General features: G+C 38.0%; 1 protein-coding gene across 6 annotated transcripts in view; it reads right to left on the bottom strand.

Annotated features, from left to right (window-relative positions):
- ARHGAP10 (Rho GTPase activating protein 10) overlaps window positions 1-16,212 on the bottom strand; it is a 125,432-nt gene that overhangs the window by 80,789 nt on the left and 28,431 nt on the right. For 4 of the 6 annotated variants that reach the window (XR_009558139.1, XR_009558140.1, XM_060278644.1 and 1 more), the window contains exons 2-7: window positions 10,522-10,617; window positions 10,360-10,421; window positions 4,455-4,526; window positions 2,698-2,799; window positions 2,213-2,323; window positions 1,551-1,655 (exon numbers count right to left, since the gene is read on the bottom strand). Coding sequence is in view for 4 of the 6 variants with exons in the window: in XM_060278644.1 (XP_060134627.1) it covers window positions 1,551-1,655; window positions 2,213-2,323; window positions 2,698-2,799; window positions 4,455-4,526; window positions 10,360-10,421; window positions 10,522-10,617 (548 nt within the window). In the remaining 2 variants the exon portion in view is untranslated. Of the gene's footprint in view, window positions 1-1,550; window positions 1,656-2,212; window positions 2,324-2,697; window positions 2,800-4,454; window positions 4,527-7,613; window positions 10,422-10,521; window positions 10,618-16,212 lie in introns of those variants that run through there. The other 2 variants (XM_060278646.1, XM_060278645.1) reach the window with 2 other exon arrangements.

The following is a 16,212-nucleotide window of genomic DNA, read 5'->3' as shown; positions in this document are numbered from 1 at the left end:
GTCCATAATGAACAGATTGCCCTTGAAGAGGATGAAACCTACAGTTGGGGTTACTACCTTCAGCAAAGTCACCACAAACCATAAAATACAAAGAACTGTCAAAAGTTCTCATTTTAAATAATGCTGCATGTCAGCATGCATATAATAATATCATCATAGGAAAGGTGTTTCCAGCTACTCCATCCTTTGTACTTGGAAGCCCTGCAAGAAACTTCTGCAGGAAGAGGGGACTGTGAGCAACATTATGTTAGGGTTGTTTCTAGGACTAAGGTGAAACAGTGACACTTGTTTTCTTTGCTATTGGATGCTGCATGTTGTTTAAGTAATCTTGTTCTATTTGCATGGACAGGCGGATCTGTCCACCAGCCGGGGATCTGGGGAACATCAGGGTTATCCAGATTGAGTGGGGATTGGATTGGCTCTGGAGAACGTCTGTTCAAGCCCCCCCCCCCCAATTCGCCGCAACACGGGGGAGACCAACAGCCTCTTGGCGTATGGCCAATGACTCCCTTCAGAATAACCCCTTTAACAGGCAACCCTGGGATCGCCGCCACAGGGCGGGGTGGGGGTCACCGCTTCATCGCACCACTTTTTTAGGGAAGAAAGACTAAAGGATTTCACCAAAAGCCTGAAACCGCCAAAGTTGTGACGTTTTGATATGGGGAAGGCAAAACCTGCCAATGCTGGAAAATTCCTTTCCAGTCCTTTAGCAGCACCAGCACACCTGTGAAGAAGTTGTTAACCTGCAAAAGAAAGCTTAACTGAGGGATCTCCCAGGTAAGTTCTACCCTCTATTTTGATCTACCAGGTACGTTCTACCCTCTATTTTGTGGGTAGAGAAGTCCCACCCCCTACCTAGCCAACTCCCCTGACAACGCCTCCCCCATCGGGATTGGTTGACTGTCCAAGGTTGGACGGGAACCTCCAGGTATCCAGCTGGGGGGGGAGGGCGATGCCAGGCAATTGTGCTAGGAGCTGTGTACGGTCAGGGGTGCTGCACGCGACCATGCAAAGTACGCCCCCCATTTGATGTGGGGAGCGGTCATTATAGTATTGAAATGTGGCTTTTTGTATGTTATTATATTTTTGTGTTGCTATATTATGAAATTATTACTGCATTATTGTTTTGCTATGTTACTATGAAATTGTTTATATAGTGTTTGGAATGTATCCTTCCTTCTTTGCTGTAAGTTACTTTGAGCATAATTTTTTGGGAGAAAAGCAGTATACAAATAAAATGAATGAATTTTTTTTAAAAAAAATAGTGTCTAAATGAGCAATTTTCGTGTATACAGCATGTAAGTCAAGAGAGGAAATTATTTTTTCACAAGTTCAGTATAAAATAGCTGGAAGAAACACTGAATTAGGTTACTGTACGAAGGCTTAACAAGTCATTCAGCGCTCTAGCCTGAAGATGGCATTGCATTCCCTAAAGATTATTCGCCTCACTTTTCAGAAATAATAAATAAATAAAAAGCATGGACAACTTGTGTAGAAGAACATTTAAACTAAATATAAAAAGCTTAAATTAAAAGAGTACCTTCACTTACATTCTGGATATTGATCTGCAAAGCCATTTTGTAGTGATTAAAATCTTTGGCAAGCTCATAACCCTGATGGTAGAAGGTGAACATTCCCTGAAAAAATGACAGGACCTGAAATACAAATATTAATAATAATTATTCCCAAATTCCTTGGAGTAAGCCCCAATGAATACAAGTTGAATAACTAGTTACGAGTAGAATTCCACAGCATTGCACTGAGATATTTAAAATTAATGTCAAAATCCATACAGATATTCAATACTCATAATGCTGAACACAACTAAATGTCCTGAGCAAGAAAAAACTCAGTTAAGCTTTTCAATTGTGGAAGACAGCCTCCTTAGCTTAAGCTGGTTTTTCCAAGCCTTAGCACCCGTAAAATACATACTAACGCACTACACAACCAACACTGTCCACAAAGCTTGATATTCACACACAGATCACAAGTGAGAGATATTGCCAGATAGAAGCAGCTTAAACATGGCTATGTGAATCTGTGAAGGAGAACTTATTTGGCCACATATTGGATGTATCAGATAAGCATGCAAATGAAAAAGAAAATGAGCTACACTGATGTAGAGAAAGCTCTCCGCTACACCCATTACACTTCACTACTCTTATATACTAAAAATTATTTCACAAAGAATATTTTACACCGAAGTACTTACAGGTTCTACAAATTCAAATTTCTTTCGTTCTTGTATCTCTTGTAGCTTACACACATATTCAAGTGATAGTTCATAAAAATGTTTTCTGTTTACCTCCACCTGGTAGTCTGCCTGGATAAAAAACAATGAAACAGTGCTTTAAGAGTCACGCATCCTATTCAGACTGATGCAAACTATATTCTGCATGGACTACCACAATCCAACACAGTTGAGTGCATCTAAGTAAACTGCTCAGGGGACTTAAGCACACCTGATTATGACCCAAGTATTTCAAATGACGAAAAGGACAAACTTCTACCCATGGCCCAGGATTCATTGCACATTGTTCATTAGATTAGCCTGTGCATTGCAGTTTGAAGTGCTCAGGCAGTTTTTAAAAACCCCACATATGTTAACTAATGAGCAGAGGTAAGCGGATAGGAAAATTATATTTACTTTCTCACTTAAGAGGGAAAACATCTTTGACAAGTTAATACAGGCATTACCTCCAATAACTGAGTTTCTTTTTTCTTAGCTGACATATTTAAATGCTTGTCTAATAAACTGTAGTTCTTTTCTGTTTCTTTATCAAATTTCTTCTTTTCTTCCTGTAAGTACAATTTTAAAAGTACAAGAAAATTTAAACAGTGAAATATGACAACACATTTGCTTTTATTTTGTTATCCAACTATTTCATTATTTTAAGCAAAGCTACCATTTATTTTTGCAACATGTCCATTGTTGCAACATGCCAAGTTGTTTTTCACATCACAAATGTACAAATAATGCTTATAAATGGAATGCATGGTTACATGCAACTCACATTTGCACAGGGCACATATTCAATTTCGTTTCTACATGGGAAACCTCTGCAATTCTGGCCAGTGCTGCTCTGCTTAAAATATGAAAAGCAAAAACAAAGCACACGCACACACACCCTTCAACATTTCTGAACTGAATCTTGTAATCTTCAGTGCTACACTATCATTTATTAATTTATAAAGCACAAATGTGTAATTCTGTTCCAAGATCCTAAACATACAAGACAAGACTATTTTTATTTATTTAATCCATTTTTAAAATTCCCATTATCACTTAAGATCCTAGGGTGGTTTATGATATATCCATTAAAATTAGTAAGTAAAACCATTATAGCAATGCATCAAGTAGACTTCATCAGCTACTGCTAAACTTAAACTCAACAAGTGGGACAATTGATTTGTTTAAATAATGCTGAAGAAATCCAACAATGATGTACCATAGACACCTCCAAAGGGCTACAATTTAATAAATGTGATTCAACCACAGAGAAGACCCTATTCCATGTCACTCTCCAGTAGACGACACCTATCAGCAGAAAAAAATTAAACACATTTCGTTTCCTTTAATCAAGTGACAGTCTAACCTGTGGATCTCAGGGCCCAGGCAAGCTGATACATACATAAACTCCACAATGCAGCTTACGCTCATTATGTTCTAGTCACTTGATTAAAGAAAATGAAACATGATTATTTAATAAAAACTGCATGATGTGCAAGTGAACAAAACCAGTAGTTCTAAAGAAAACCAGTAGTTCTAAAGAAAAAAAAGCCCCAATTTTAGATGATGAACCCATTTCATGGCCTTTCAGAAGAGGCATTCTCTCCTGTATGAGAGAAAATGAGAAATGCCTCTTAAGAAGACATCTTGCCCCTCATATATTTGTAGAAACTTACATGAAAAATACCTGAGGCTTTATTTAACTACCAGTAGGAGCACGTGTTTTAATCAAGCATAATCTTGCAGTGCAATCCTAAGCATGTTTAGTCAAACATAAAAAACCCACTTTTTTCAATTGGGTCAAACGGAGTAAGTGTGTTTAGGATTGCATCCTTGATTGACTGATCAGCTAAATGTTGGTTATAAGTGCTTTCTTCTCAGTTACATAAACCTAGTATGGTAGAATGGGGTCATTCATCTGCAATGCATTCAATACCTGTCTGAAATTTGAAGAACTGAAAATTAGTGTTGGTAGATTGGAGATGGCCCCTATTTCTATATGCTTTTGGTACATTTTTGCCCTTACTTCTTTGTAAGTTAGGCCTGCAAAAGGGGTTTTTTAAAAAACCCTCAAAAAAACAACAACACCCCCAATCTGTTCAAATTTAAATGTTCTCTAATTCTGCCTACCAAAATCACACAATGAAAATTTTGTGTGCCAATTTTACCTACCAAAATTACACAATAAAAATGAAAATACAAAGGCAAAAAGCTACCAACAAACCTTTACAGCTCCAAGTTGCTCTTTTCTGAATCTTTCCAGAGGTTTGATAAGAGTTTCAGTAACACTAAGGGCCTTCCAAGGAAGAAGAAAACCAAATATTAGTCTTACAAGCTTACACTGTGTACTTAGAAATATTTCCATTTGCAGAATTATTGTAGATCTGTTTCCATAATTTCAAAGCCGAAGCCAACCTTTCTCTCAGGCCAACAGCTACTTTGCCATTAGAAAAAGCTCCAAGTGTACGTGTACATTATTTTATCAGTCATAAATATTTGTTAAATGGGTTGGAAGAGTCTTGCCAGAGTACACACCTTCTGCGCCAAGGTCATTCTGGGTACTGGTACATGAAGGTGAATGCATGCACTAGACCCATATACACAACCAGGCTCATTCTAATTCTGTTTTCCTTGTTTATAGAATCGTAGAATTGTAGAGTTGGAAGGGACCCTGAATATCATCTTGTCCAACCCTCTGCAGTGCAGGAATCCTGCCCACGGCCATTCCTAGGTGGGCTTGAACAACCAACCTTCTGGTTAACAGCCACACACACTGACCCATTGCACCACAATGCTCACAAACTATAGTATATGTACTACACCAGCAGTTTGAAAGTTAGCATGCATTTTAGTAGGGGACTTCTGCTTTCCTCCTTCAGCAGAAACTCCATATACACATGTACAAAGCAAGTTGCACGCTAGACAGCTACAGAAAGGATTCAATGGAAACAAAAAGCCAATAATGTCATTTTAAAAAACAACACTTCAACTATATCAATTGAAAGAATGTGAATAAAACAATAAAAGATTTTTTTTTACTAATTTATGACTGTGACATTTTAAAATCTACAGGATGCAGGAAGTTGATAATACTCTATGCATACCCTTCAAGAGTGAATGAAAAGCTTAAACTTGCTTTCATATGCTACAGTGGAAGAAGGATGTGTTCTTTTATGCCTAAATTATTAATACCTTCAGTATTTGTCCACATAAGAAAAAAGTACTGTTCTGGGCTCATTTCAGACTAGATATTAAGAACATGGTGTTTGTTCTAAAAGCATTATTCGAAGTGTCTCCCACGACCCACATACTAACTACCCTGAGTTCCAGCCTGAAAGAACATTTTGCACTCATTCCATTGGCAAAGGAACAGCTGACCTTTAGTTGGTTAGCACATATTTTTCTTTTTTTAAAAAGGGAACACATTTTTTTAAATTTATGATTTATTGTAGCAGAGAAAACAAGCTTCTCAGATGCTGAAAAAATTATTTATTTACTTACTGCTTGAAATACACAGAACTATAGTAACTTACACATATATAAAGCAATCTTTGAGAGTTGAACTTAAAAGTCTTATTTGTTTTCATTTTCCCTTTTGCTGTTGTCAAAACATACCTAAAGCATTTTCAAGTGCCCCATCAAAATGTTATCTGTTTTTTACTTCCAAGTCTTCAGCTTGGACAGCTCCCACCACTCTTTCCAATACAGCTCACAAGACACATCACATGTAAGCTCCTTAGTTGAAAGGACTGTGCAAAAATTGAGTTGGTCTGATCAAACTCAGGAAAGTTTCTCAACCTGACTGAGCTAAACTATCTCCTTCACCATATTTTTTATGAAATAAATCTGTAAAACGAGTCATTAAAAGGTGTCAGCCTTTGAAGGCATTTACAGAGTTCTGCCTAAAACATGATTGGTCTTCAGGTGTTGGAGAAGTATTTTCAAGATTTGTGCAATTTGCTTAGCTATTCATGGAAAATATTCAAGGAAACTTCTAACTCCAGCATGCACATTTTGACATGAAAATTAGACTCAACACAATCTTTATAAATTGGGGAAGGTACATTCTGAAATATACAAAAAAGCATGAATGAGCACGCAAGACTTGCCTGCTCTGCTAGCTTTACATGTGATGGCTTTAACTGGATACAATGCTAAGTCATTATTTGGATTTGGAATTAGAATCATAGAATCATAGAGTTGGAAGAGACCACAAGGGCCATCCAGTCCAACCCCCTGCCAAGCAGGAAACACCATCAAAGCATTCTTGACATATGCCTGTCAAGCCTCTGCTTAAAGACCTCCAAGGAAGGAGACTCCACCACACTCCTTGGTAGCAAATTCCACTGCCGAACAGCTCTTACTGTCAGGAAGTTCTTCCTAATGTTTAGGTGGAATCTTCTTTCTTGTACTTTGAATCCATTGCTCCGTGTCCGCTTCTCTGGAGCAGCAGAAAACAATCTTTCTCCCTCCTCCATATGACATCCTTTCATATATTTGAACATGGCTATCATATCACCCCTTACCCTTCTCTTCTCCAGGCTAAACATACCCAGCTCCCTAAGCCGTTCCTCATAAGGCATAGTTTCCAGGCCTTTGACCATTTTGGTTGCCCTCTTCTGGACACGTTCCAGCTTGTCAGTATCCTTCTTGAACCTTTTCACATGTACTGCTCTCAAGCCAGGTGTCACCCATCCTGTATTTGTGCCTTTCATTTTTTTTGCCCAAGTGTAGTACCTTACATTTCTCCTTGTTAAAATTCATCTTGTTTGCTTTGGCCCAGTTGTCTAATCTGTTAAGGTCATTTTGAAGTGTGATCCTGTCCTCTGGAGTATTAGCCACCCCTCCCAATTTGGTGTCGTCTGCAAACTTGCTCAGGATGCCCTCAAGCCCATCATCTAAGTCATTGATAAAGATGTTGAATAAGACTGGGCCCAAGACAGAACCCTGTGGCACCCCACTAGTCACTACTCTCCAGGATGAGGAAGAGCCATTGATGAGCACCCTTTGGGTTCGGTCAGTAAGCCAGTTGCAAATCCACTGAATGGTAGCATTGTCTAGCCCGCATTTTACCAGTTTCTTTACAAGAATATCAAGAATTAATAGCATGAACTTCAACAACCGTAAGACTTGCATGATCCCCCTTCAGCAAATGAGCAAAAAGGAGTTCAGATGCTTTCACTAGCATTTTAGATTAAATACAGTTTAATTTGTCACCTGAACCCTAAAACTGTGGCTAATCTTAACTATAGTGAGTTGAAACTAGACAGCTTCAAACCATGGTTTCTAGTTAAGATTAATCACAATTGTTGAGAGAACACAACAAACTGCGGTTAATCTAAACTGTAAACGAAAGCTTCCAAACTCATGCTCATAGCCATACCAAAAGAGGAGGGTTGAGTGCAAGTCCAATACTCCTTTTTCGTAATGCTAAGCTAGAGATAGGCAATGTGGTACACTCCAAATGCTGTGGACTTCCAACTTCCATCAGCATTAGGCAACATAGCCTATGATAAGGAATTATGGGAGTTGTGATCCAGAACATCTGAACAGTACCATGCTGCCTACCCCATGCTAAGCCATGGTTCAGTGTTACATCAGAATGAAGCCTGTAAGGAAGCACAAATATGTGTGAGTAAGAGAACACAGATTCAGATGGGTAACATATTTACAATTTTCATTGGTTGCAAATGCATTCGGCTTCAAATAAACTATTTCTAGTAGCTGAAAGCAGAATGTTAAATTATTGACTAGTGTCTGTTTGTCAAACATTGTCAAATAGGAATACGGTAGTGTTGTAACTGAGTTTATTATCTAACGGAAGAATCTTCTGAAGTATTTTTACAGCTACAAAGAAAAGGGTTTTTCCAAATTGTAATTGTTAATTAAAAGGATTGCATTCCTTTAAGAGTATCAATAAATACACTTGTAAATAATGCCTAACCAGCTGGACTTGTATTTTTGGACACCATCCAAAATATCCCCAAGTGACCAAAAGAAGAATCTCTTTCAATATCAGCCTTGGGGAATTTAACCAAGTTACAGAAGAGTGTGGTTTTATCAGAACTACCCAATAATAGCTTGTGGGAATTTTTTTTAAGCCCCATGTTTTCTTTCAAAAAATGACTCATTTATTTCACATCCCTCTGGAAAAAAAACAACATTAAGAAAAAAAGTAAATGGGCTAACTGATAAAATGTTCCACATTCACTGAACTAAGAGAACAGGCAGGATGTCAACACTACAAGCACATTTTTCCTAATCAGCAACCTGCTTTTGAATTTGTGAATATTATTGTAATGAGGTCTTGAGGAAGGAAACAGGTCTTTTAAATTAAAAAACTAGTCTATATTTTCATACATTTGCCTGAAGGGACTATGTTGAATAGGTCACTGAGTGTCTTTGCTGGCAAACAGGGAAAAGGGGGAGAGAAGAGAGAATGGGAACATGAAGAACTCATGGTTTGAAGCTGGCTTGTTTTGAAACTAACCAGAGTTTGCACGAACCCTGATTCAAACTATAGAAGCCAATATTAACGGAAAACAAAAGCTTTGAAACTCCTTCTCTCAACTGCACAAGCCCAGAAGGAGGTTAGGCTCTGTCATATAGTGGTAAACCTCAGATGCCCATGTCCTGTTAAGCCCACTAGCTGCCCTTGCACACCTGCAAGCAAATTTACTCTTCCACCACTGTCTTGCTACCAAATTTGCCTCACTGCTTTTGCCACTCCTGTCATTACTCGGAAAACCAAACATCTACTTTCCTTGCCATCTTTTTTTCAGTTTCTGCAGTGCACTGCAATGCTGAGATCAGTATTGCTCTTGCTGCCCAACTTTATTTCCAGTTTCTTCCTTCATACTGCTTTTGATCACAGATACACTAAGCAGCTGTTCTTTTAAAGTTGCTTAGTTTTATTGTTATTTTAACTTTTTGTAAGCTACTCTGGAAAGCTGTTGAAGGGCAGGCTATATATCAAAACAATTTATATTGTTAGACACTTTGGGCATTCTATATGGCAAGACTGCAAATAAAGAAAGTGCCTTCATATGTTGAGGAACTCTACCAGCAAATTCCATTAACATACTTCTGTGCAGATACTCTGAGAGTAAGACAAATTTGTAGCATATACTTCAAGTTTTCAAAACATTTTGGCAGTAATAATTTTAAGGCCAGTTTACACCACAAAAGTAGGTGCTTTACAAGCCATTCTATGCACAGAATGTTGTACTGAAGAGGAATTTCTGTGAACAGATGCATTATGGCACAGAAAAATCAATAAAAATTCACATCATCCTACAGTGTCTTCAACAGATTGTAAAAAGAGAAGTGAGTGATGCAGCTAATCCCAAGACTCTACATCACCTTTTTTATGGTTGCAAGAAGAATGAGCTGTTAAAGAGTGGCCAGAGTTGGATGAGTTCCTCTGGGAAGACTTTGTAATTTGGACTTTAAAAAAATAAAAACATCTGAGAGGGACTTTTATAGCTTTGGCCCGGATCCAAATGTTGTGTGGTGCTATATATTCTAACATTCCATTGGTTTCAATGGAACATCTGTGGAATGTTGGCACTGCTAAAATGTACAGTGAGCTGAAAACATAGACAAGATGAAATATAGTCTCATTTTATTCCATCTGCCAGCACTAAGGTGACAAACACACAAAAGTCAAAATATTTGCTATAGCACCCTGAAAGCAGAAACTCACATCAAAAAAGGTAATGAAGAATTTCATTTTTCTGCACTAATTCCTTCAACTTTCAAACTGAAAAAACTGTGTCCTTTAACTCCAAAGAGCTGGTGATCCTTTGCATGTGTGTTCATGCAATTTCCTCATATAAAAGCTTTGAAGAATGGTGGAAGGTGCCATGAAAATGAGGAGTCCGGTAGATATAGTGACAGAAAACAAAAGCTAGAACCAAGTGTATTCTTAGTGTTATGAAGAATTCAAAAGTTTGTGCCTGCTAAAAACAATTTCAAATGGAGTCTTCTACCACTGCCCAAAACAGAACAATGATAAGAAACTGCTGTGTACCGAGTCAGACCACTAGCCCATCTAGCCCAATATATTCAGTAGTGGCCAGAAGGGCAGCATGAGCTGATTCCGCTTCTCAATGCCGCCAAGAACTTACCAGTATTTCTCTTTGTTCTTCTAGATTTTTCAGAAAGTTAGAGAATTCATGGAGGGATGCATCTGCAACAGGAATAAAAACATCAAGACACATGGTATACTATCCCCCAAAAATGGGAAAAGCTAAAGAATATTACACGATCATTGCCCCTCATTAACATACCTATACATCGTTCATCATCTGTTTCTGCATCACCAATAAACTCAAATTTAAAGTCTCTCAGTGAATGGGCAAACTTTCTTTGGGCAGCTGAGAGATCTGTAAAGAAAGAAAAAACATAAATTTCAAATCAAGAACCTATAAGAAACAAGAGTACAATATTTACGTTTAATTCAACTTAAATTGAAATTTTCCTGTGAAAAGGCTTGTGCACAAATGCACAAAATATTAAACTCTAATACAAGTTCGTGTAATTTATGCTTCTTAAAGCTACACTTTCAAATCCTTTAACTAGCAATGGCACCATTGATAATTATCCAACTGTATTATGAATTGAGCTTGGCTGTATTATGAATTCAGCACCATTTCCGCCAAAGTTTTATCTGGCTCGGGATTGCACTAAAAATTTTTAAAATGTAGATCACACAATGCTAAACTCAGCTCACCTGCATTTTAAATCACTAGGAGAAAACACACCAATCACTGATAAAAAAACATTTTACATTCGCAGTTCACATACTTTCTATCCGATGCAAACAAAGTGATTGATATAGTCATTAACACATGTTGGACAACTAAAAAAAAGCATATGTCATATGAGGGCAACCAAGCTACTGCTTGGTTAATATTTTGGTGAATATAACTTGTGATGGACCTACGAACTGGACCTGCCACACCTCTAAGTCTGGCTCATAACACTTCACAGTCCACATCAACCTTCAACCAGCTTACCTAACTAGGTAAGATAAATATAAAGTGTCAGTGATGCTTATGCATAGGCCTAATAATTCATAATATCCATCCTCATTTGGACAGATAAAGGATATTGCATTAGTCAATTGCTCATTTTCTATTTCCCTTCAAGAACATCTTTTCCTAAAACATGGCACCCACAGATCAACTTTTCCCCAAGACAGAAACACCTAGTGTGAAAACTAGTGATAGAAAAATTCTTAATGTTGTGGACATAGGGTAAATGATTCCCTTTGGAATAATGGAAATGAGATATATTCACCTGAAGTATGGAAAAGACAGGCCCAGGATAAAGGCTAGGCTCTCAGAATCTCATATTCAAGTTATTTATAGTTCAACAGACATGGCTGAAATGGAGACGCTTTACAGATATGCAGACACAAAAATTTTAATCCTGTCTGAAAGTTAGAAGGCAATTGGAATTACTATCTTCCCTTTTAAACATGGATGCTATAATAACGACAAAGTTATCAAAGTGTAGCTACAGATTAATTCCTATAAAAACTAGATATCCCATTACTTCCTTATGTGATCTAATATGATTTTAAAACTGTAAGAACTGAGTATGTCATAAACATATTGTCTCAACAATTAAAGAAAAAAAGGTTCTACATTCTCATTCTCTCTCTCTCTCTCTCTCTCTCTCACACACACACACACACACAGCAACAATTCTGCCAAACCATCATATTCCACAGTGCAGTTTCAGATTCCATGCTGACATGCCAATTACACCCATATAGATTTTCTGCCCACTTAAGACTGTTGGCGTTTATAATTAATTTCGTGCACTTAAATTCACCACCTACCAATACAAAGGCCACCCACAAATAACATCTGAAATGCAAATAATATTGTGGGGAGGGACAGCAGGTATATGCTAAGAGAGTTTAGCATCCAACTGATGATGCATTAGCAAAAGAGAAAAATATAATGTATTCATTCTGTTCTCTCATTGTGGATTGCTGAGAAAGAAAAGAAACCAGCAATAAGAGCAGAGGCAATGCATCCTAAAAGCAATTGCTATGATAATGAAACTAAAACAAAAATATTTTTACAAAATAAACAGCACTTGAGTCTAACAATGAAACCAGAAGGAAGGAAGCTGTTTCCACTGCTTAACATGCACACACCACACAAACACTAAATAAAGCCACTTCTGCACAATGGAAGTTTGACCCTTCACAGGAGATCAATGATTAGATTCCATAATGTCTTTATTTCTATATAAAAGCAACTGTGACAGGTTCTGAATTCAACTGACGCAGCGATAATTTAGTAGGGCATGTTTGACACTCACTACTACAGTGTTTTTTCTGATCTACGGTAATGTCCTTGACCCCAGAGCTGCTGCATTCCTTTAAGTGAAGGCAAGGGGAAAGTACCTCATTCTCAATCACCTCAGCTTCAATTGTATATGCTCTTAGCTGTCAAAATTAAATTTATGAAAATGAATACTATCAGGGGTCAACAAGGTTTACCTCGCCTGTTCACTCCAGTGGAGATCCCTCTGTGGGCCGAACTGCGCATGCACACGCAACTTCTGGTGTCTGCATAGACGCAATTTCCAGCATGGCAGAAGCGAGTCCCCACGCCACGCTGTGCCTGTTTAGCGCAGCATGTGGGGACTCGCTGAGCGGGTGGCTTGGTTCGGGGGTGGCTCGTGGGCTGGTTAAACGACCCCTGTGGGCCACTTGTGGCCCATGGGCCTTAGGCTTAAAAGTACACTGGTGCCTCACTAGAAGAATTTAATTTGTTCCACGGGTCTATTCTTATAACGAAAAATTTGTCTAGCGAATCCCATAGGAATGCATTGAATTTTTTTTTTAAAAAAATTGCCCATAGGAACGCATTAATTGAATTTCAATGCATTCCTATGGGAAACCGCGATTCGCTAGACGAATTTTTCGTAAAACGAATTTGTCTAGCGAGGCAACCTCCGCTAGAAAAATCCTTTCTTTAAGCGAAAATTTTGTCTTATGGGGCGTTTGTTAAGCGAGGCACCACTGTACCTTAAAAGTATCTGTCCAGGTTGAGGTGGCCTAAGCAAACATAGCTTATCATTCACACTGGTGATGAGAATGGTACATTGTATAAAAATTGTCAAGTCTGTACACAGTTCTTGACAACTTTGACTCATGTCCATTTTCCCCATAAGGCCATATCCCATAGAAGCTTGTTGATAACTAGCAGATGACACCAAACTGGGACGGGTAGCCAATGCTGCGGGGCAGGCAGAATCAGGATTCAATAGTACCTTAACAGAACTGGGCCAAAACAAACAAAATGAATTTCAACAAATGTAAGGTTCTACACTTAGGCAGGAAGAACCAGCTGCACAAATGTAAGTTGGGCACACCTGACTTGCCAGTAGTACATGTGAAAAGGATTTAGGGGTCTTAGTATACCACAAACTTAATATAAATCAACAGTTCATCAAGCAGCAATACAAGCTAAAGCTATTCTAGGCTGCATCAACAGAAGTATAATTTCCAGATCAAGGGAAGTAATAATTCCACTCTATTCTGCCTTGGGTCAGACCATACCTGGAGTACTGTGTCCCAATCTGGGCACCACAATTTAAGGAGGATATTGACAAGCTGGAATGTGTGCAGAGGAGGGCAACCAAGATGATCAAGGGTTTGAAAACCAAGACTTATGAGGTATGGTTGAGGGAACTGGGTAGCTTTAGTCTGGTAAAGAAGGGACTGAGAAGAGGTATGGCAGCCAACTTCGAATATCTTAAAAGGCTTTCACCTGGAGGATGGAGCAAGCTTCTTTTCTCCTGCTCCGGAGGCTAGGGCCTGAACCAATGGATTCAAGTTACAAGAAGGAGATGCCAATCAAATACGTATGAGGAAGAACTTTCTGACAGTAAAACCTGTTGGAACAGACTCCCACAAGAGGTGGTAGACTCTCTTTCCTTGGAGGTTTTTAAGCAGAGGTTGGATAGCTATCTGTCATGCATGATCTAATTGAAATTCCTGCATGACAGGGGGTTGAACTAGATGACCCTTGGGGTCCCTTCCAACTCAACAATTCTATGATTCATGAAATCTTTCACTCCAATGCTAAATCAGCAGAGATAAATGTTTGCAGTGTATACTATATCTTAATATCGTATGTTTAGGTTCATGGTATTCAAATACACTTTTCAAATTAAGTTGAGTCAACTTCTTCAAAGAGTTAATTTCTGCCAGTTTCCTCATAATTATATGCATGCACACACTGTTTTAATTACAACGTAATCACTAAGCTAATAAATAGTTATAGACTTTATTATGAACTGGGCTTAGGACAGACGAGTATATAAAACTATACACATTAAGAACTACACAAGGCCTAGTTTAGTTCACTGAACCCCCTATTTATTTGTACCCAAATCACATTAGGATAATCTTAAAACATACTTACTGAATCCTAGATTAGTGTTACATTTGATCCAGGAAGCCTGGTTTAAAACAAACACTAGCTAGTTTAATATGCCAGCTTGATAAACCATGATATAAAGTAGATTTATTATTAAAGGGGGAAACGTGTGTACACCCACCTTGAGTTCTTTTGGGAGAAAGGTGGGGGGAAATGAATAAATGTTAACTGGGAATTTACACTGGCATCAGTTATTGATCACAAACTGGGGTTTAAAACTCAGAAGTGTTAGAAATACTCTCCTCATAGTTTAGCAAGGACTGCAACTATTGAAAGAAACTACAGTCATACCTCAGTTTAAGTACGCTTCGGTTTGAGTACTTTCAGTTTAAGTACTCTGCGGACCTGTCTGGAACGGATTAATCCACTTTCCATTACTTTCAATGGGAAATTTCGTTTCAGGTTAAGTACGCTTCAGTTTAAGTACTCCACGGACCATCTGGAACGGATTAATCCACTTTCCATTACTTTCAAAGGGAAAGTTTGCTTCAGGTTAAGTACGCTTCAGGTTAAGTACAGACCTCCAGGTTAAGTATAGACTTAAACCAAGGTACTACTGTACATAAATGCCTCCACCCCCCTTGCTGCAAGTTTTCTACTGGCTAAATTAGTTTCTCTCCAGTCCAAAATGCAGATTGTACTACGTAATCGTCAGTATGCTGGCCAAACTAAGAATCAAAGTAATTTTACTTAGGTTGGAGGTACAAGATCAGTCCTCTTAGATCCAGGTGCTTCTGCTACACAAAGCAATTTAGGCAACCAAAACTTTAAATTAGGTTAACTAAAGATAAATGCTGGATTAGGTCCTAAAGGTAAATGCCTGGATTTGTACCCAAACATCTTATTATAAAGGAAAGTAGGTCTCAGGGTTCCACTAACGACCTATATTTTAACAGAATACAAGCAGAAGATTAAGACATGATTATACTCCCTTATGAATAATATTGTAACAAGATGAACCTGTGGTATGCGAAGTTGTCATTCATAAAGCTGAAAGATGGGTGTGAAACTGTTTACATGTTGCTGAATGACAGCTTCCAATCTAGCAGCAAGAATCCATCCAGGAAACACATTCTAATTTGTTTTCATTTCCTTTTATCTAACAAAGCTTAATTCTAGAGAATGAAAGACTGATCCTAGACTAATTCATGGGGACAGTGATTACCACGTTGGTCATTTTGGGCAAATGTGCCGTAAGTCAATTTCAAAGTATATGATTACATCATTATTATACATGCAGCATAATAGTATGTCAACATATAGTATTTAATAAATAATAATAATAATAATAATAATGTGATTATTTATACCCCCACCCACCTACCCCATACCATATAACTGGTATGAAAGGTACTAAAAAGCAGTGAATTTGAATATTCAAGTTTGTACATGAATTAGAATATTTTTAAAAATATATTCCTGTTCCTTTAAATGGAGCCACTAGCAATTAACCTATTGCATGCAATGGAAAAAAGGGGTGGGGTGGGCAGAGAAAGACAAAATTTGGAACAC

Source organism: Zootoca vivipara, chromosome 9, assembly GCF_963506605.1.
Source record: "Zootoca vivipara chromosome 9, rZooViv1.1, whole genome shotgun sequence".
Taxonomy (NCBI): domain Eukaryota; kingdom Metazoa; phylum Chordata; class Lepidosauria; order Squamata; family Lacertidae; genus Zootoca; species Zootoca vivipara.
The sequence above is the reverse complement of the archived record's forward strand: the minus strand, read 5'-3'. Positions and strand labels throughout refer to the sequence as shown.